Source organism: Acyrthosiphon pisum, chromosome A1, assembly GCF_005508785.2.
Source record: "Acyrthosiphon pisum isolate AL4f chromosome A1, pea_aphid_22Mar2018_4r6ur, whole genome shotgun sequence".
NCBI classification, from domain to species: domain Eukaryota; kingdom Metazoa; phylum Arthropoda; class Insecta; order Hemiptera; family Aphididae; genus Acyrthosiphon; species Acyrthosiphon pisum.
In genome coordinates, this window is record NC_042494.1 from 6,796,003 (window position 1) to 6,820,040 (window position 24,038).

At 30.7% G+C, this 24,038-nt stretch overlaps 1 protein-coding gene across 2 annotated transcripts; it reads left to right on the forward strand.

The window, feature by feature from the left end:
• The first annotated feature begins 6,805 nt into the window (after positions 1-6,805).
• LOC100568980 (low-density lipoprotein receptor-related protein 1) lies at positions 6,806-23,773 on the forward strand. 2 transcript variants are annotated; one of them, XM_003242414.4, is made up of 10 exons: positions 6,806-7,155; positions 14,662-15,158; positions 17,432-17,562; positions 17,703-17,946; positions 19,301-19,600; positions 20,210-20,384; positions 22,220-22,344; positions 22,448-22,558; positions 22,688-22,835; positions 23,469-23,577. In XM_003242414.4, the coding sequence occupies exons 2-10, from the start codon at positions 14,744-14,746 to the stop codon at positions 23,551-23,553; spliced, it is 1,734 nt and encodes a 577-aa protein (XP_003242462.1). In that variant the 5' UTR covers positions 6,806-7,155; positions 14,662-14,743; the 3' UTR covers positions 23,554-23,577. The 2 variants fall into 2 exon arrangements, with proteins under 2 accessions (XP_003242462.1, XP_003242461.1); XM_003242413.3 differs by lacking the exon at positions 22,688-22,835 and having other exon boundaries at positions 23,469-23,773.
• Positions 23,774-24,038: the final 265 nt, after the last annotated feature.

Consider the following 24,038-nt stretch of genomic DNA (forward strand, 5'->3'; position numbering starts at 1 on the left):
AGCCCCCCCCCCCACCAAATTTGCGCCTATGGCCGTGGTGCTTCAGAGATACACTATATAATACAATAGTCTGTATCGAGGCTGCCAACTGCATTGCCCGCATATACTTTATACATATTATTATTTACTAATATAAAACATAATTATATATATATACATGTATATATTATATGCATGGAAATGATGTATTGATGTCAATACCTTTTATTTATTACAATATTATTGCATATTGTATTATTTTATAGATTAAGTTAATATATATAGTATAATAGTATATAGGAACCTGCAATATGTGAAACCTGCAGAGAACCTCTCACAGTAAAACACCTTCTCGTCCAATGTCGTAACCATATAGACACCAGGAAAAGACTTGAAATTCCCGACAACATCTTCGAAGCCCTCAACCCAACACATGACAACACCAACAAAATCATCGCATTTCTAAAACAAATTGATATGTATAACCTAATTTAAGGAGCTAGTAAATCTATATGTAACCAAAACTAAATTATATGTAAAACTAATTTAAGAAACTATTGTACATTCTTATGTAACTATATATCTCATTTTCTGTTGCAAGCTAATAACCTTAGCAGTTGAAGCTGTACCAAGAATTAAAAAAAAAAAAAAAAAAATAGTATATAGATATATATTATCTATATATATATATATATCAGACGTATTCACGTATCATGTATAGACGTATAGGTATACATATTATAGTAAAACGGCATGGTATTGTTTTTACGTTCCCTAGCTACCTACTGTTTATGTAATATAGGTTCTTCACTCTATAGTACTCTACAGTCTACATTCAACAATAAGACTTCATGAGTCCGAAATTATTACTGTTGTAGTACCTATCATTACCTTTTTAGTTTCTATGCCTATAGCCTATTACTCACATAATATTATTTTTATATTTTTAAAACTTTTAATACTCTTCTTTTTTTATATAAAAGTGGTGATTTCCATATTGTGTATTATATATTTTACTGACATTTATATATTTTGAAAAAGTAACAATATTTGAAAAAAAATTTTTAAATACTGACATCTATAGTTTCATGTACAGATATATTGACATAATAGTTAAATGCCGAACCATTCAAACGCATCTTGTTTCCATTGTGTATCATCAAACGGTATATAAACATAAGAGTATTTTATTACTTATGTATAGAAATAAATTAAGCAAATGGGTACTCATTTCTTTTATAAAAATTACTCAAATAGTATTTAAATCTTCTCAAGCTAAAAAAATTTGTTGGACGGGAAAAGTAATAATATTTTTATAAGAAAGTAAAATTTGGGGAAATATTTATGTCATCACTGCAAATTACAACTACTTAATACTTCTAATATAGCCATTTTTAATAATAATATATTTATATATCCATTGCTTAGTTTAGTTATTGACATTTGTAATTAACATAATCTGTGTGTCTATCATGTATTACATTTTACAATTAACTGATATGACATAAACATTTCCAAGCATTTTACACTAATATACCATAAATTATAACAGAACCATGAAATATCTTTTATTTAAAAAAATTGTTTTTATGATAAAAAGTTATCAATTAATACCTATACATATTATAATGTTACATTATAATTTAATAGTACTATGTTATATACATAAACAAAGTCACGAGGCATAGTTATAATATCTCTATAGCCTATTATAGCATAGACCATAAAATATATTATGTACTCCACTGCATAGAACCTAGAAGTCTATAACTAATATATCCTGCATATTATATCATTATGCATTTATGTGTCATTAAAAAAGTATTTCAAAATCTGTGCGAAATAGGTGTTTCCGGAATCGTGTAGGTATATGATTCAAATATGTGCGTTACATTGATATTACTCATCGCCGAAGAATAACTAATATTATTTATACTTTCGCCGTACCAATGCGTTCGGATATACGCGATATACGCGTTTTATGAATGAAATGAAACGTGTGTATCTCACATTCTCACGTATATACCTGCCCACTACGATAACATAATAACTACCTATTTAATAATATTATGCGCGTGCACACATTCTACAAATATGGGAACTCTGTAACGACTATGTAACGCATGTAATATAATATATATATAGGTACACTACTCAAAATCAATGGGTGTCCGTTTTTATGTGTTATGTCGCTTTGACGATAATATAATAATATTATAATGTAAAGGTACGTGAGCGTGTACCTATGTGCGTGTATGAATGGAAACCTGCAGGTAGACACGCATGTGGATTATTGGATGTGTAATAAAAAAATATTATATAGGTTAGAATGTACAATATTACAATGAATATTGTAAACATATTACACATAATAATATATTATGTTTGCGCGAAATCTAGTGTTTGGATAAACGATTATAAATTTAAATTATGATTTGATTTGTTTTATGGATGTAAATATTTACCTACCTACTACTATTTAACTTATAAGTTATAACTAATAGGTAACTGTTTTTACGATAATATTTGTGTGGGCCAAACATTTTATAGTGTAGGTATAAATGATTAACTTGTAGTCAAATAAAATTGCTTCATTAAGTAAAATAAGAAAAACAATTCATTTTACCTGTAATTTTGCTTAATACTTTTGTTGATTATATTTACATTTTATAAAAACTATAAACTGTATTATACTATTATGCCAGATGTCAGAATAATATTATTTTTTCCGAATGTTGAAAACACTTATTTTCTGCACGATATTAAAACACGGTATTTCATAAAATATTATATTAAATATTGATTGTATATAATATTGTCTGTTTGAAAAAACTAAAATTATTTATAATTAATTATACTGCAGTTCAATCCCACTGTTCACTGATTTAATAATACAGTTGAATCATTATATTACTCATTCTGCGTTATTTCACTTATACTCTGTCATGTAAACAAAAATAATGTATTTTTTTAGTATACGTTTTGACTTAACGCACTTGAATCTAGATTTTAGAGAACTTAACTTACTTCGCTCCCCAAATACACTTTGGGTATTGTGATTTGGTGAAGTAAATCTGACAATCTATACCTATAGCCTATAGCAGGCATACCTGCATTTTTCAATCTTACTCACTTCCGAAAATACTTAATTGTATTATACTGTAGGTACCTATAATATGGCTATATATTATAGATATGTATCATATACATGTGTATAATATCGATGATAACGTCTTATTTTCTTTCGACACGGAGCACTAGTCTTTGAATGTAAATTTTACTTCATCACGGGCGCATGTAATATAATATCTCAAATTCTCGAATTATTATACATATATAGGTGGCAGATGTGACGCACCTATATGGTAAGCATTTTGAAGGAGGTTTACGAAACTTCCGCTACATGTGTTGTGTGTATAAGTATACAAATCACATTAAAACAATATTCGCACGTGGTTATCGCCCGATGTGATTCGTTTAATTGTCACACAGACAGTAGACGAAGATGACGTCGAAACTGTAATCTATACGAGACTGCAGTGTACAATATATAATAATATATATGTATGTAGCAAATATATATAACTATACATATACGTCGTAGTGTCGTACGTATACGTGCATACCATGTGTGAGCTACATTTTTTTCCTCCGTATAATAATAATATGTAAACGCCAACGGCCATAGGATCGTTGACTGCACTATATGCCGCACACGGTAAAATAAATATAATAATACGAGCATACGCGACACACGACCTACAATATATATTATAATAAAAACATGTGTACCTACAATACACACGACGGCGGTGAAAACCGTTGTTGTATCGTAGTTATAAATTTTTTGTGCGTACATAGAAAAATTATCGCGAGTACGTGCAGTTCTTTTTATTGCCGTCCGGTCCCCTCGTGTATATTATTATTATACTCGCCGTCGTCTATCTTACCTATAATAATATTATATACCTGTATGGCTGTATCCTATGTATATAGTATGATATTGTAATCGGTCGGCGTACGGCGTCACATAGGAAAAACGAAAAAAAAAAAAAATGAAATCTCGAGGACGGAGAAAGGAACGGGGAAAAAAGGTAAAACATTATAGTATACACGCGATTTATTACTCTGTCGTCTCCGAATCACTGCAGGTATATAATGGACGCATGCGCGCGTTTACAGAACGCCCAAATACACACACAGTACACACACATGTATATATTATATATAGGTATGGTATAATAGACCTTCCTGACTACATATATATGACACACACGTATAGTATTATTATTATTATTATTTATTATTTTTTATCAGTGCGTTATATTATATTATTGTTTACCGCCCCCGTTCATAATATACACTATATATACAGGATGTCTCGTATCTGCAGAAGCCGCCTGGCAACAGATATATTATAAATATTTCAGCCTCCTGCAGTGCGAAGCAAATAAATCGAAGATCACTTAAAAATTTTTCAATAATATTTCGAGTAGTGAGTAGATACTCACGGATGTTGTGTCATTGAGTCCATATAATAATCTTGTATCGATAAATAAATTAGAAAATAATGGCGAAGACCGTAGTCGGAAATACATTTTAATTTTGTCTCAAGTAGCGGATTTGTGTGGTCGAAAAATCACACCTTGAGTTTAGATTTATGATCGAATAAAAATTCAATGACGATGTGATATTATAGCATACGTAATGTTTTGTGCAAGGTGCAGACTACGTACTACAGAGTATACATATAATCCCTTAAACGGCTTAAAAACATTTACCGCACATCGGCGAAACCGTCGTGTCTGCAGATGAGATGTTTTCGGATCTTTCGCTGAGACTATAGATTAATATTATCTATTAATATAGGTAGGTACAGGTAATACGTTATAATAACGGATATCAGGAAATATTTGTATTACAGCAGCTTACTAAACACACTGTATACGTGCCTAGCTTACGTCTAGCAGGTATGTCTTAGTCTCGTAGGTATGGGGGTGGGAAGGGACATCGACGCGAAAATCCCTACGGCGTGTCTTACCTGCATATAAGGCAGATTATATATAGGCGGATATCATACCTATACAAAATCTTGAATGCCTACCTATATAGGTACCTATCACCTATGTCTGCTTAATCAGCTTATTTGGATTCGACGCCGCGCGCGCGTTTAGCACCGGTACGCACCCCCCTCTCCCACCATTCACGTCCGCGCGGAGGGTCACGATCCGCCGGAGCCTAATGATCGGTTTCGGATTCTCTGCGCACCGATGAAATCGGATAGGACCGCCGCCGCCGCCGACACAGTCATTGAGTCATCCGCACGTAATTTCTTTTATTCTTTTTTTTAATAAGTTTTTTTTTCTTCTTCTTCGTCGTACACAAAACCGTAGTGAACCTATATATATATATATATATATATATATACAGGTGGTGGTAGAGTGACGGGGGGGGATGAGGCTGCTGCTGCTGCTGCTGCTGATGCCGCCGCGTGTTGCCGGGACACAAAAGAACATCCGGTGGACACCACAGGAAATCGGGTAGCGTGTTATGACTACTATATGCGCCGAGGGCGACGTTCGCACACGAGTCGCCACCGTTGCTGGTGGTATACGGGACCGCGTATATTTTATTTGTTTTGCTTGCCATTTACCGCATACACGGACGATTTCGTGTTAACGTATTTTCCCTCGTTGCACGGTTTAATTTTAATAGTACGCATAATATTATATATCACACCCACGTACATTTTCCATTTTTTTGCACACGCAATCGGTAGATAGAGAGACAATATAGGTTGATTTGAGCACCACATAGGTACATAATAAATCCATAATAACGGTAATATTATTTACATATATAGCTTACATCGTTGACTCGATCCAACGTCAAAGCGTGAACGCGTTTTAGCGGTTCCAAAGTGTTTTATAAAGCACGAGTTTCCATGTACCGAAATAATATAATGTAATATTATCATATACCTACAGACCGGAGGATTAGGCGGGATCCGCCGTGCAGGCTCTGTTCGGGAGAAAGACCTCCCTGTTCCGTTCATAACTCCTCCCTAATCGCGTGTGCCCGGTAATTGAACTGCCACAATGAGGTAGCACAGCTGATGGCGCAGGGAGTATTATAGGCAAACAAATTCCTTATAAACCCCATTAAATCGTATTTTGTAGGTATAATAAATACTAAAATACCTATATAATAAAAAAATATTACGTCAGCTACGAATATTAGGTTCGTTTGATTAAAGGGCATTATATAAAGACTGAAAAGCGATATTTTTCAAAATCTGTACAAATTGTTTGTTCAAAAACATTGTCTTTGGAATATCACGGTTTCTGTATGATTGTACACTGATTCATTATAAAAATTAAAAAAACCATTACCTAAAATGTTGTTTCTACTCTAGCGCAGTACTTGGTATTGGGTGTGTTATATAATAGAACTCCCACGCACAGTATATGTACCGCATACTACATAGGTATACCTGCGTGGCTGCGTAGATATACGACCAGTTTATTTTTGTCTGTTCATCTGCTGGTATAGCGTGAGTGTGCGAACGGTGCCTAAGTCCGAACGAAAAGGTATATTGTCATCGTCGGTGACGAATGAGGGGGAAGATGTGTGTGGCCGAGGAATGATGGGGGGGTTGGTAAGGGGGTACCAGGTGGTGTGCTGTATATACACAGGTGTTTTGTCGTATTTAGGAACGCATTAATAACATTCTACGAAGGAGCCAACCGCTGTGTCATGGTAGGGGCGTGAGTGGTGGTGGGGTGGTGGTGGCGGCGGCGGCGGTAGTTCCATCCGGTGCATGGCCGGTTCGGTTCAGTTGGTTATTTCACTCACGACCCACAACATCGCAACACGTCGACGTCGACATACCTATATTATATATACAGTACGCGAGCCGCACGCCGACCGACTTATTGTGATTATCAATTTTTTTTTTTTTAATTAACATTTTTTTCTTAAAACGTATTGTGGTAGCTTAGCTTGATATCGTGCGGTCATAACGGCAGTCGTCATATTCGATACGCTGCACAGTGATTTTTTCCTAAGTTCATTATTGCCATCTGTAAGCATGGGAGAGGATCCTCAAGTGATAATTTCGTAGTCGCAAATTGCAACTTTGACCACACACGCACCCAGTTACCACCACGACGCGGGGTAAGCTAAGATATATAATGTAACAACATAAATCATAATAGTATTATGCAATTTCACTATAATTCGTTTGTCCGTGTCGTAAATGGCAATAACATAGGTACCTAATATGTATAATGGTTATAACTTATAATATTCCGATGTATTTTATGTATGTAAATTTTATTTTTATAGTCTGTGTGAAATTGTTTTTAAATTTTAAATCCGTACTCTCGAGTTTACACAGTTGGGCACTGCACGAGGTTCGATTTGAATTGAAAAAGTTATCGGGTGTAATCATTTTAGCGGCTTGTTAATTTACCTAAAAATCTACTACCCTATGTTTAGATTTAGACATAACCACTAAAACGCAAATTATAAATAATATATATTATTGCTATTAAGTTTACGGGCCAAAAAATCCTATGTATATCGTGAGAATACAACGTCGCGGGTCTACAGTCAGACGTATAGACAGATAGTTGAACGTATAAAAAATATTATGTAAATTTTTAAACGCACGCAGGTTCCGACATGTACAGTTCGCGGAATGTCTGAAACATTTTTGATTGTCCACGCTGCATTTCGGTATTTTCTTTCTTGCCGTTTTGTAATTTGAGTGTATTAATTTATGGGTATTGATGTATTATATATTATACACATCGGCTGTTTAAAATAACGTACCCGAACCAAATGTTATTAAGAATTAAATTCGACATTTGACTTTATCTAGGTACTTTATCTCGCTTATAATAGTAATCTCATTTTATAATATAATATCATACTATATAAATGACTACATAATAATTGTTTATTTTGATAAAGTTCAATTAAAATATGATCATTATTATCAAAATTATTGTAAGATTTTAGAAAGAAAAAAAGTATTATATATAGAATTTTATGAGAAATAGATAGGGATGAAGGATTGCCTTGTTTATTTTTTAAAAGAGCTATCAAATAGTTAGTGTCCTAAAATCTTCGTCATAGGTTGGTTGTTAGATGTAGTGTGTACATATTATAAATAATGTATAGTACGTTAGTACCTAGTATTTATATGTATTATCCGTAGTGCACATGACATAATATCAGTACTGTTTTAAAATCCAAACTAAACCTTATCTATCTGATTTCTCACATTAAAACTAATAATATAGCCTATAGGTACGTCTAAAGATATCTATAAATCAGTTTGTATTAGATAAAAAATTATTGGTTGTTATCGTAATTAAGAATATCAAAATGTCTATAAATATGATGCATAATAATATTTTAATGTTCATAAATTACAGTGGAAAGCTAACTCCTATAGTTATTTTATATTAAGCCATAGGTCACAATACAGGTACAATATTATATATAATATAGGTACGCAGAAATTAACGAATATGATACATTTACAATTTATATTTTCGTATTGATTTCATAGAGTATAAAATAACGAAAATTCATTGACTAAATTATTTTATGCTTAGGTATATGTTTCAAATTTTAAATGAAGGTGGTTTGATAATACATATTGCAATACTACATCACTTTATTGTTTATACGTCATAACATATATGGCGCTTATATTATGCATGGTACAATTGTTAACACATATTATATATTTAATATAAATGTTTATTAATTTTATAATATCTTCAATTATAATTTATTAAAATTACTCATAAACCTTCATTAAAAAAACTAGTTATATATTTCAATTGTTTCTTATAATTAATAAGTGGCTAACTTAATAAAAATAAAGTTGGATAATTAACTACATATTTTTCTTCAGTAAATATACGTAGAATGATATTAATAATTTTTATTCATTCTATGAAGTCATAGCAATTATTGCTGTACATAGTTAAAAAGTTTACTTTGTTCGTATCTAATACATACCATTTTAAAATAAATAACTTGTTCGAATTAATTTTTTTTAACCCTAATAAATAATTTTTAAGATTTTAATAGGCTATCCTATCATTAAAAAAAAAAAAAATACTAATTACTATAGTTTCTAAATAGGTACGAGGTAACTACCTAGTCTTAGCTGGAGTTCTGTTTTCAAATATTTCTGATTTTTAAATCAAGAAAATGATTATATTATTATATAGTTTTTGTTATCCTTTTTTCGTTGCTAATGGTTACTTCGTTGAATTAATGACGTCATATCTATGTTAGTAAATTTGTAATTGTGATTAATATATAGGTACTAGGTAGTATTGATTATAATTTATAACCTATAACAGGTTACAACCATGGTACTACATAAACTAACAAAAATGAAAATAAAATAGTTAGGTATTATTTTTGAAATTGTGTAGGATTGTGCCTTAATAGTTATTATATCATAATCATAATGATAAAAGATTAAAAAAGAGTAAATCGATTTGCTTCATGGACTCCCATAAATACGACACTGCAGATTAGAAACAATTATTTAAAACCTAATTTAAGAATTATTATTTTTAATTATATACTTATAAGTTATAAGATATAATACTCAGATAATAATAGAGCCACTTCAAAATTTACTTTCATCACCTTAAATAAAAAAAAATCATTAAAATAAATAAGTAGCAAACACAGGTATAGGACATGGGTAATTACTAATTAATAATATAATCATTGGTACAAATTACTAAAATATCTCCGAACTTTTACACAAATTATTTAATCAGTAACTACATTATCTAACATATCTAGCATAAATAGTTTTATTAAAATAACTTATTTAATAAAAATCTCATTATTTTTTTTTAAATAAAATATTCAATATTCATAATCGATGTGAGCCGTGAGGTAACATACGCTTAACTTCATTAGTGTCAAAATGTTTACAATATATTTCTACATACATAGAATAAATTAATACGTGTACATTTTTAAATCTATTAAAAAATAATGTTATTAACATTATTTTATTTTTGTACATTGCATTATGTGTGTAGTTAATTTATTTCAATATTGTTTTAAGTATACGTACCACGTAGGCAAACCTACTTATTTTTTAAACGAATCATATTTATGAAAAACATTAATTTATTGATAAGTTTCACGGAGTCAATTGAAAATGTTCTCACTGCTCTATTGTTAGTAATACAATGATTAGTAGATAATTACATCTTCTATGTTTCATTGTCTTAAAAATAATAGCATTCTAACTGTAACCGACAAACCCTAATTGTTAAGTATTTAATTATCGATTACTGTATGTAATACAATGCAATTTTATACTCACTCTTGAAAAAAAAATATGTTAGATGTTTACATGCAAATTACATTATGTAAAAGTATAAGACACATAATACATGTATATTAAAGTATATGTATATGTGAAAATGTATTAGGAAGATGAACTATAAGAATAAGTAATTACAACTATTAATTTTAGATATTAAAAAGTGATAAATTATTCTCAAAAAGTTATAGGTATACCTTGTTTGTTAAACATATAATTTGACACGTTTATGATTAAAACAAATCTGCGTACAGTACTTGGTGGATTGGTATAGACATTTCTTTATTATTAATCTAAATAATTTATATACATTAATTAAGTATTTAATTTTATATCATTTAAACATAAATATATTTATAATATTTCTATAGACACTTTGTATAATTATATTACAATAACTATATAACAGGGATGGGCAACTCAAAGTAACTAGCGGGCCACTTTTAAGTACTTTAAAAATTATAATATTAAATTATAATATTATTATATAGTATATAATAATATTATAATTTAATGATTTAATGATATATTATCTTTTATTAGTTACCCAATTGATTTTTAAAATTTTTTACCAACCTACTTGCTACCTATTTTAATAGTTCTATGCTATTTAAAATTTTGTTTTTGAGAATAATAACACCATGACTAATAATAACCCTACCAATTAGACGTTATTTATTTCCATATAAATAATTTTAACTATAATAGTACCTATAATGTTAATATTTTTAATTTAAATCTGTTAGGTTAGGTTTCTGAACATAATTGGTCGTGTACCTATGCACCTAATATAATTTAAATAATTAGCATTGAATTTTTTAATGAACCTACTTGGTACTTATTAGCAATTTGAAATAATTTGTAATCTGCTGATTTTTATGAAATATTATGTATAAACTATGAAGATAACACATTACACAATGTCACCTATATGTACCTATAGGTACTTGTATAATTGCATCCCCTGATATTAAATTATTTGAACTTATTGAAACTATTTTCATAATTAGAGAGACCGATAAGTTTGTCATAATATATTTATTTTATACAATATTACTTAAACACTATGCTAAGATTAAGATAAAATTATAATTTTTTAATAAAAAAATATATTGTACTGATTGTACAAAATAAATATGAAGTAGGATCCTTAAGAAAAATATTACACACATAATTATTAATAATAATAATAATAATAATGCGTTGATGTTAAATTCGTTTCTACAATTGAGTGCATGTGGTTCCCCAAACATATACTTAAATGACATTACCGACAAAGTAGGAAGTTAACAGTTATTATTGTCAGTCTCTAACGATTCATGACTTATGATCCCAGGTATGGCGTGTGAAATCTAGAGAACAATGGTTGTAGTATCTTGACCTACCTGTAAGTTAGGGACCACCTTTATAATTTTTTTGCACCGAATTATTTTGTTAAAGGAACAATAAATTTGCTACCTACCTTTTTTCACATTTAAAAATACAATTCCGGAAATTCGTAAAAAGAATTTGATGCAATATTATGTCGTTCCTCAAGGAGCCATTATATCTATTATATTTGTACTGTATAATAGATACTTGTTTATTCTTATTTCAAATATGACAATAAGCTATTCAATTTAAAATAAAATATATATTTATTTATATTTTTTTAGAATCAACCAAATAAACGTGTAAAAGATTTAAGGAAACACAAAAGCATTTTGAGTTTGTCGTTTAAAAAGGACAATTTTTATTTTTTCAAGGTATTGAACATCTTGAAAGTGAATCATTTATTTGGGTCCTTGTAACCTTTTTTTTTGCCAAAATGATAAAAAATATTTCAGTAAATTTCTTCACAAGAGTTTCTTTTAAATAATAAATTAGTCACATTGTACATTAACATTAATACGATACATACCGATTATTTTTAAATGTTACGAGTCCCTATTCTATTCTAATTATTGTTAGTTTTTTAGTTTCTGCAGCTCTATATTTAATTAAATATTTATTTAAAAAAATAACAATGAAATAAATATAAATAACTTGGTGTATTTTTGTATATTTTGTATTATAATGTAATCAAAACTCATATGAAAAAAATGATCCTGTTTTTTTTTATACGTGTAAATGGTCAATTTCTATAGAACATGCATCATATTAATTTTATCGTATTCATACATATGTATTATGTTGGAATGTATAATAATATGCTGGTCCCTAATTTTATAGTTATTTTCAAAGTAGTTATAATGACTAGATTAATTTTTGGGCTATATAATTATGTAGTGCCGTTAATTAATTTTCTAGGATTAAAATCACAAAATAAGTAACAGTTTCATTATTTTGATTCGTTGAAACTGGTGTAATCTATTAGATTATGGTAGAAATATCATATATAGCCATAAAAGTATAATGGAATATATTATGTGTGTTTAAAATTGTTATTAAAAAACTAGGTATATTTTTCTATAATTGATACGTATGAATGGAACAACATACTTTTAACACAACATATAGGTAATATAAGTACCTATAAAATATACTTAATATTAAATTTGAAATTAATAATGTTAACTATTGGACATCTTTAAGAACGTTCGAATATAATGTGCAATTATATTACTACCAGATTTTCTATTTTTATAATAAATTAATGAATACTATATAAATAGTAAATACATTCATTCTTTTTAATTGCAATTTATTATGTTTGTTATACTCCTATTAGGTCCCGCGATTTTCCTTGAAAATAACAATTAATTGGTGTTATGCATAATATAATAATTTAAAGTTATAAAACAACAACAAAAAAAATCAATGAACTTTTACAGTTTTCATGTTTATAAAATAGACTTTCTCACGGACGTCATCATTAGTCATTCGTTTTTTATAACCCGCAGACGCCTGAAGATGTTTTTCGGTCCACGTCGAGTGCATCGGTCACTACCTACCTATAAACTGTATAAATCTCTACGTCTGCCGAGAAATTTTATTTGTAAAATTTTTATATGTCATTAAAAATACAAGGGATAGTCAGTTGTTCACGTTAAATAACCGGCCGATTAAACGTTTAAACGTCCCGGCACTTAATAAAACATCTCGATTTTTTCTTCAGATTCTTTTTATTTAATTTGCGGACTCACTCACGGTTAAGAGTTAAAACGTGTTCGGCGCTTAATGAATATCCTAAACAACAATTTAAATAAATAAATAAAAAAAATAATAAAAAACAACAACAGCTATGGACCGTACAACATATATATTCCATATATACGTAGTATTATACATAGGTATATATATATTGACTCGTAAATGTGTTATTTATGCAAATCGAGCGACGTCTCTTGGACATTGCCCATGAACACGCCATAAGACCGGCATTATGATGGTGCGGTCGTGGGCATTTAATATATATATATATAAGTTATATTATAATGTATATATTATTGTGATGTTTTCGTTCAGACGATCACACACCCACGTGAAAAATTCCATATTTACTCGCAGTCATTATTCTGGTCGACACATGTACTTTACGACTATATGGCTGGGCAACGATTTAATGACCCATTGAAAAGAAAAATAATAAACTTGACAATAGGATTTTTGACGTTTCATTCATGTACCTACAATATAGTCGATCACAATGCGAGTGTGATGTCCGCGGTTATCGGATCGAAAATTTCCACCGGCGGCGCCGCGTTACCGTTTTAATACACGCGAGACGATGGTTTTCCATTTTCCCCTTGTTACCTATAGTGGTCAATATATATATATATATATAAATAGGTATAGTATATATTATTACCATTATTATTTGTGTTATTATGTCGTCTTTAGGCGCGTGTGCGTATAAAATGAGAGTCGCTGAACCCAACAGAACAGAACGCGATATAGAACGATAAAAATATAGCGTATAACATATTATGAGTTGTAAACGTCACGTCTGACTATAATATAATATATTGTGATATTATTATAATGTACCTTGTACCTATGCACTGGTGAACAAAGAGGGGGGGGGGTCTATGTCTGAAGTATGAAATCTCCTCCCCGCATACAGACAATATTTTAAAGATACATTTCTCATTGATTAGAGAATTTATAAAAATTTGCAATATTTCATATGCTGGCCTCCAACTGGCAGCTGGCAACTGCACTTATAAGTGCGTCTTTCGTGTCCCACCCGATCTCATAACTTATTTTCTATATTCGACCCGTCAACCCTCAGTGTTACAGAGTGCGCCATATCTTTACCTATGTACATAATATTGTTACAATTAACAATAATTTAAAATCTGTGCTCATCACTGTTTCAGGCGATCGCGCTCCGGTTCGAGAGGACTAAATACGCGGGGTACGACGGCGGGACGTGATCACCACCGTCGAAATAACAACGTAATGGAAAACCCGGCTTATAACCCGGAGGAGGGCCAGCGGATGGCCAACGAGTGTTTGGCCGCGAGGTTATTGTCCGGTAAGGACAACACGGGCGGCCGCGGCGGGCCCGGCACCGCGGTGTCCACGATCTACGACCCACGCGCCTACGGAACGACCGCCGCCGCCGCAGCCACCAACGCCGCCGCGGTAGTGACGACGCCCACGCCAGCCGCATTCCAACCGACGACCCGGCAACAGCCCGGCAAGCGGTGTACCTGCTGGCAGCCGCCCTCGGACATACCGCATTTGCATAAGTGCAATTCGCCCCCCAGGACCATGTGCCACACCAACATGTTTGTCCTGTACACGTTTCTGTTCTTCACGGCCATCATATGCCTGACCACCAGCGTGCTGTTGTACATCACTAGAATACAAGGTAATACCTGTAGACATTATAGACAATTATTTAGGTACGTCAACGAGCGAGTGTACGCACATAATATTATTGTCTGATGATAATATTATGTAATAGAAGAATCCGTGAAATGATTTATAAACTTCGCGAGCACATTTATTTTCAAAAATCCTTTTGAACTCCATATCTGGGTCATCCACAATCATCTGGAAAATCCTCCATGGTTAAGTAATTTAATTTTTGTGATTCGTGGGCTACAGACCATTTTAAATCACTGCAAGTATATTATAGACCCTAAGTTATGTAAAAATGATAAGCTATTATATAGGGGGCAAGTTTTAAGAAAGTTGTGCACCCTTAGGCAAATGATTGCGCACAAAAAATGTAGTAGGTACTCTTAGCCCTTGGATCATACAATGAATACATATATAAAAAAAAGTCAATTATTATTAAAAGTACAGCATAATATTATAAAAGAAAACTATTAAACACATTTATGATTTACAGAAATAGTAAATGTATTAATTCATAAGCTATATTTTATAATATTATTATACCTATATAGCAATGATGGTGATAATAAAAATAGGAATTTTTATATTTTAAACGTGAAGTATAATACTTTACACCACTGAAAAATTAGAAACGACTCTTTTGAAATTCTGTGTACCATATACGATACAATAAGTACGTGTGCGTGACGTACAAACGTGGGGCGTGCTATTTATAAAGTATAGTAAATTACGAGTTCCTGCATGGGTGAAGCAGCTGGCCGGAGTCTGGAGCTGCAGTGTTTACGCGTCATAAAAATGTGTGTAATTTTTGGGGTTCGGATTTTGAAACAAAATTCAAAGCATCATCACAGAAAAATGTGAATACTGCTCTGCTATATACAGTAGGTTACAGTGGGTCCAGGGTCCTTGTAATGGGTGGCGTTAAATTTTAATTCAATAATGATATTCATTGTATACGAAAAACGGTTCTGAGCGGAGACGGTCTGTCAGTCAGCCTGTATAATAATAATATTTTTATTGATGGTCTAATATAATGAATAATATGTTATATCATATTAATATATTGCATTATAGTAGTGCCTACCACATTGACGTTTATTTTCAAAAGTTGTAATCAACACATATATTCATATTTTGATTCCATGACATCCCTGAATTATGGAGAGGGGAAGTGACGTTGGTCCACTCCACCCCGTGACCACCCGTATGGCGCCCCATATTTAGGTAGATAATAATATAAATTGTATAATAATATACATTTGCGAATTGCCTGCAATGCAGTATGGTACCTATATATCATGCGAGTATTAATATATTGCTATTATTGTGTACATCAAACGAAGACATGAACGCCCGATCCGCTACAATATGCCATATAATAATAAATACGTACCTATATAATTCGATTTAGACAACACAATGGGTAGAACTCACATAAAGCACCACGCTCTGTATTATAGACGGACCTACCTACCTATAGATCAATCAGATTACGTACCGAGATCGATTGATACCGAAATATTGATAGTGCGCATATAATACATTTTGTGTAGGATGCGCGTGTGTTGTGTATTATATTCATTATATGTATATACATAGGTACATACAAATAAGGATAAGCACTGAATAGTGAATAGGAACTGATGAATAATATAATGCGTAATGCCGATTTAGACCGTCGTGTTTCAATTGAAAAATAACGCTATTGATGAAAACAAATTACCCGTAAAAACTAGGTTCTCCGGACTCCGGGTGTTTTTATTTTTTTTTTAACCACTCACGAAATATTCGATATTGCAGGTTTTGTATATATAAAGATATATTATACATTATTCTTAATATAATACAAGCATCTTTTAATTCATCGCTCGAGGGCGATGGTATATAGATATTAATTTTCAACAAGCACGTACGCGCGCCTGACCAAAAACCAATAGTAATATAATCGTATGTTTTATGTTTATAGGTATACTATATTCATGTATATATATATTTCGTCGTCCATCCATATTAATAATTAATAGGGAGGTCACCATCGCATCGTGAGTTTTTCGAAACCTATTTATTTGTCTCGTCGTAAGCTGCCCTTCGCTGTTGATTAAAATTTAAAAAAATAATTATCGTATTTTAAAACGCACCCGTGTTATATCAAAATAAATAATTTATTTTTAAGTAGCATTTTTCCTCTTTACATAATCAAGAAAATCTTTTAATATCATGTATTCAAACAATGCTAATAGTTTTTTTTTTAAAATGTTTTTTATTTTTATTTTTTTGCAGTTCCACACAAGGAAAAATATCCATTAGTCGTAGAAGGAGAATTTCAAATTACAAATATTCCGTACACGATAGGCTTTGTGGATAGAAACTCCACCGAGTTTTTAGCACTGAGTGCCAATATCACGACTCAGGTAACTATAAATAAGCTCTATACAGTAGTAGTTACTAGTTACATATGGTACATATTATTTGTGTTTTGTGCTATTTTATTTCATTCTATTATTGTTCGTATAAGCAGACTGGAAAATGTAACCCACTGTTTTTAATGTAGTTGGATGACACGTTCAGAAACAGTGAACTGTCACCGTGGTATGATGGCTGTGAGGTGATCGATCTAAGCCCCGGTCAAGCAAAAGGCGTTCAAGTACAGTGCGAGATCAAGTTCTCTCAAGAACCCGAGTCTGCGATCGGCATTGGGCAGATCGGCATTGCGTTCCTCAAAACTCTTCGCATACAGCACGGGCATACTTGGTTAGGAAACTACAGCGTGGACGTTCAATCCATTGGATTCCAAAGTAAATAAATGCCTTCTCATAAATTGCACCATATAAAATTGCTATAAAAAAATTTAAAGTAAAATGATCGGAAGTTAATACAAAATAAAAAATGATTACTGTTGATACCTGCTTTTATGCAAATTTAGGGTACTACGTAATACTTAGACAATTATTATTTTTTGGTTAGCAAAATAAAATCAGTAGGTGACTCCTGTTAAAAAGTAAGCACAGCTGCTAAATCTGCTAATGTCCATAAAACCGTGGATACCAATTTTTCGAAACATGAAGTCACGGTTTTATTATACAATGTTGATCTCGATACCTAAGTATTGATAATGTGATTGTACATGAATTGTGTTGTACATATGGAAATGGCGTAATATTATCATTATTATATATTAAGTCGTTAGGACATATATACATTTTTAACGTTTGAAGTGAAGCTTATTTATTTTATATGCCAGAGACTCAGTGCCGCAACTACATAATAAGTGGCCCGTGTGCGATATTCTTTTTGGGCCCGTTCATAAATTAATTTTTATTGTATGTATTATATAATATTGTTTGGATATTATTCTTGGTATAACACGACATTTTAATAGTTTATAAATAAACACTAATAAGTAATAACATTACTTTTATGGCACGTCGTCACTCGACAACCCTCGTCGTTTTTGAGTATCAGTCAGTTGTTCTCCTGACAATTCGACAAACAACAACCTAACCCATGGATGCGATAAAAATAGATGTTATGGAAAAATTAATAGTACCTATTAAGAAAGTATGAAACGTTGACACTTGAATACATCTTGATACCCACCTTTTTCTAACATAGTACACACCGCATACGTGATTCTATCTAGTACCATTTGATTTTATAATATACTAAAACTTACCATTCTATTTTAACATACTTAATTTAATAAGTAATATTAGTATACCTACAACTACACTAATGTTTTAACTTAAAAAAAAAATGATTGTGAGTAACTATTAAGTTTTGCGTTTTTAGACAATTTTAGTGCCTGCTCCAGGTTGGGCCCGGGGGCCCCCCAAATGTATGTAAGCCTTGGGGCCCGTGTGCGGGGCACGCTCTGCACACCCGGTTTTTGCGGCACTGCAGAGACTGTAAAAACTTGTAAAAAATAACGAAATTTTCGCTATTCATTAAGAAAAACCACTACAATTGTAGTGTCACTTTTGCTAAACACCGGATTTTTACCTTAGGAAAAGTCAATACGTGTACTTGGATATATTTTTCCTAAAAAAATAATGTATTATACTGTACCGTTTTTTAATAAATATCGCAGAACTTCCAACCACTAAATATAATCAATATTATAAAACCATAACGAAATGTTCTACAAAATAGTGAGTGGCGAGTTGGGCGTATGGACTGATTGGTCAGAATGGAGCGGCTGTGAAGATCCCGGAGACTATGTAGCTACCAGGACCAGGAAATGTTTGACTCGGGACACACGAGAACCGACAAGCGTGGACCGGTGTCTGCTCATACCGGGCAACAAGAGTGATCTGGACCTGATGCCCTGTAGGATATATTTGTCACAAAACTCGGACCTCGATGAATATTTCACAGTCCCGCCACCGATTTCGACATCAACAAGCAAGGAAGTTATCGAACAGGCACCGACAAACAAAGTCGCTGAAAATGGTAACTATAAAAATATCAAGTCACTTTCCAATTTCCACGTAAAGAACAACATTACGCGTATCTAGAAATAGTAGAAATCTAAATATATTAAAATTATAAAATACAGGTAGGTTTTACAGCTTTATATATTATACGGCTAGCATGGCGTAGATATCGATATCGATTAATATCTTAGTGTTTCATGGAATTCATCACTGGATAAAATATAAAACTGAGTAATAACATAATAATAGGGCGGGTCCTGTATGCTTAGACATTTTTAAATTTCAAGTATTATAAAAAATACTATTATAAATTTTTATTCTTGCATCATAATCGAAAAAGTTTTAAAAAACGTTGAATATTATAACAACAATAATAATTTATACAACCACAATAATTGTATTTATTTAAATTTAAATTCTCATCTGTTCAGGCTTTAGGCTATTTCTCATATAATATTTATTTTGATTAAATTTTAACGAGAATGTACATATATTTTTATGTGGCGTTGACCATATAATATTAATGAAAATGTCTGTATGTTATAAAATAATGTGGTACTTACAATTTAATTCTGAAAAACATTGGTATTATCCTATAACTAATTAAGTATATCAACAATTTTAGTTGAAGATAATTGGATTTGTGACGAATGCAAAGAAGACGAAGTCTGTTTGGCCGACCGTGACGAAGGTATTCTGCAGTGTTTACCAAGTTTAGATACAAAGGATTTAACTGGATGTGGGGGTCGATGTGGTATAAACACCCAGTACTGTCAAAATATTCATAGAAATGCGTATACGTAAGTAATCGTTATTTTATAATCATAATTATAGACGTTGAAACCATCGAGTAATACACAATATGCATGATTAGACTAAAAGACGAAATATTTTTTAAATTTCAACATTCCTTTGAAATTCCACTAAAATTGGTCATTTTGGTCATTCGGTAGTTACTACTTAATTACTATTATTAAGTTAAATTAATTGGAATATAAAATACTATATTAAACTGGTTTGGAATACGCTGTATATGCGACTGAATCCGTTCAAATTCATATAGTAATCGTTTTTTCAAACAGGTTTTCCAAAATTAAAAGAATATAAATGTTCTTATTTTGATATTTTGACGAAATACCAAACAATAGTTTGTAAATTTTCTTTGGAATTAGTTTTTAAATTATTCTTAAAACAATTGTAATTAATTTTTTTTATTAGCTTTCACCTTAATAAGTATACTATTATAGTATATAACTCAACATTTAAAATTGTTCATAATATAGACATTAAAGTAAAGTGATCAAATAACAATGTGATATTTGCATATAATAACAATTATTATAATTAAAATAACTATGGACTTTATAATATTGTATCTATTATATAGAAATTGTTAGTTAGTAGAAGAAACAATTAAAACTGATGTGATGAGAAAGATTTGAAGATTAATAGTGGCTAAAACGTCAACAAGGAATGTTGATAAGATTTTGTTATTTTTTCGAAAAACAGCAGAGAAAGGAGTGATGTTTCTAATAATATATTTTAGTTGCCATCTTTTATTGCATACAAAATACGCATTTACTTTTAGATATTAGATGCTATGTTTTTTATGTTTCCCAAACATATGAAACAAACTTTCTTATTTGACTTTTTTTCATTAATTTGTTTCTACCCTTCTAAAACTGTTTTACCGATTTTTTTATCATATTCTCTCGTTACGTGTAAAATCTTCATCTTACCATCAGTTGAGGGAACAGAGATCATAGCTAAACTAACTTTTATATGATATTATGGGTTTTAATTTTTTAAATGCAATCTAATCTCGTGCCATAAATATATTGAACATATTATTAAATATAATTGTATGTAAATAACATAGTCAAAACTTTATAGCTATCTTTGTCATGCCTGGTTTCATATAATACGTCTACTCAATTTGAATAGCTATTTGATTTAAGATTCAATTATCAAACAATTTCCTCTTGATATTTGCCAACCCACCCATGTACTATTTTATAATATACTCAATATTAATTTTAAACTCACCACATCTCGTTTCACTATAGATCCCACAAATACCTAAACATATAAATTACACACCCACATTGCCACTTACTGATAAAAACAACATTTTGTCGTAAATAAATAAATATTTTTGATTTATGTACCTAAGTTAACAATTTGACCCATTAACGTATTTTAGTTCGTATTGGTAAATAAATGAGAGTGGAGATAATTTGGTATAAATGTTATTAATTTTAATTACGTACCTTGTACTTACCTAATAATAATTGATATTCAAAATTTTCGAATTAGGATTACAATTTAGATCTACCCTTTTTATGTTGCATTTAACTCGGCTAAAGTTATTATATTCGTGGTATTTATAAAATTTAATTCGGTTTAAAGCACTACCTATATCTATTTGCATGGTTAGTCCGACCACTGCAGGTCCAACTATATAAGTAAACAGTAGTAATAACTAATAAGCCAGGATAACGGAATTATTAATATGTTCATACGCTCCATATAGGTACATCTATATAATTTGCCTTTCAATAAATTTGAAATAATTATCTAATAACAGTACATGTATAAAATATTAAGTATAATTCAATTATTGTTTTCATTTTAGTTGTGTGGATACGTCGCCGTGCTCTAAAAATGAGTTTGAGTGTGGAAACCGCATGTGCGTATCGGATAAGGCGAAGTGTAATGGTATTTACGATTGTTTAGACCAGACAGACGAAAAAGATTGTCGTAAGTATTGCTCGTCACATAAAAAATATAAATTATAATATTATTTCATAAGATTAATATACACAAAAAGAAACGTGATACATTTACATGTTTTCGATTTTAGCATGTGATCTCGACACACATTTCCGATGTGGCATTCAATGTTTGCTTAAGACGAAAATGTGCGACGGCGTGTCGGACTGTTGGAATGGCCACGACGAGCTTAATTGTACCCGTAAGTATATACGTTTTCGGTGTTTGTGATAAAATAATTTAACGATAATAATAAAACTTATAATATAGTTTAATATATATTATATACTTATTATATACCTAATATAATATTCGCACAAAAAAAATTTAGATTGCGAAGATGGTAAATTTGCTTGTAATTCAAACGATGAGTGTGTGAGCTACGATCATTTTTGCGATGCATACGCAGACTGTACAGACAAGTCTGACGAACCGTTAGGATGTGAAGGGCCTTGCAGGAGTAATGAGAAAGCTTGCAGGTAGATATTGCATCGAACGAATATGCTCCTTCAGAGGAATGTAGCACCATATTTCTTTTAGAATTTTCGGGCGTACGCAGCAGTTTTATGCACAGCATTATAATATAACACAACACTTGTTGCGAATGAAAATCAAATTTGTCAATTACCCGCTATTGATTTATATTATCAAAATATAATTTATAATATGTTTGGCTTTTATGGTAGTTTTTACAATCGAGAAGTATATGAGTCATAATTATTCAATATATTTCGTATAATAATAACAATTACATTAGGTTTTTATACAGGTACAAATTATTATTATAATCGAATCCCACTATATTGCTGCAGCTATAATATTATATTTTGCACAAGTCACAAGCATGTCTGTAGAGCGTGGCTTAACCATTAATACTTACTAATGTACTATTATGTAGAAACTAGAATGTGATAGTTATTTAACATATATATTTTTTTTAATACAATGTGTGTTTAAATTTACAAATAATTATGAATGTTTTTTACATTAGTTATTAACAATTTTAATAATGATAATTCATATTAATTTTAGAAATAAATCGTGTTTTAAATAATACATTGTCAAAATATTATATCACAAACAAATAATGTATTTATGTATTTTTTTTTCAGAAATGGCCGGTGTGTAAAAATTCATACGCTTTGTGATGAAACAGAAGACTGCGGAAATAAATCTATCAATAAAACTAATTGTTAATTAGTAAAATTAAAAAAAAAAATATGTAAATTGAAACTTTTATTTAAGTACCTATATATTTTGTATTTGTTGTATGTTGTAAATTACTTAGTATTTATTAATAAAATATAATATTTAAACACATAATCGGATAAATTATAAAATTAATTGAAATATTGTGTGTGAAAAGTAGACTTTAAAATGTAATTTAATTTTTAATTAAATGAAAAAAATATCATAATTAGGTAATTCATAATTAATAGGATACCTGGATATATAATAATATATCCTAATTGTGTATGTTATACATAAATACACAATTTGAAACGAACATACCATTTACATTTTCTTAACATTTCCAAAACTTAATTTACTGTTGTATGGTATGTACTTATGTCTGATAAAATAATATGAATACAATGATAATACATATGAGTTAAGCAACACTGCCAACACAATATAGTGGTTAGTGAAGACTACATTATACTTCCTCAAACACTCAACAC

Excerpts from the sequence above, each read along its gene's own strand:
- LOC100568980 (XM_003242414.4), top strand. The coding sequence starts at position 14,744 with ATGGAAAACCCGGCTTATAACCCGGAGGAGGGCCAGCGGATGGCCAAC. Across the intron at positions 19,601-20,209 it reads AAACAAAGTCGCTGAAAATG|TTGAAGATAATTGGATTTGT; the intron begins GTAACTATAAAA and ends CAACAATTTTAG. Across the intron at positions 22,345-22,447 it reads GACAGACGAAAAAGATTGTC|CATGTGATCTCGACACACAT; the intron begins GTAAGTATTGCT and ends TTTCGATTTTAG.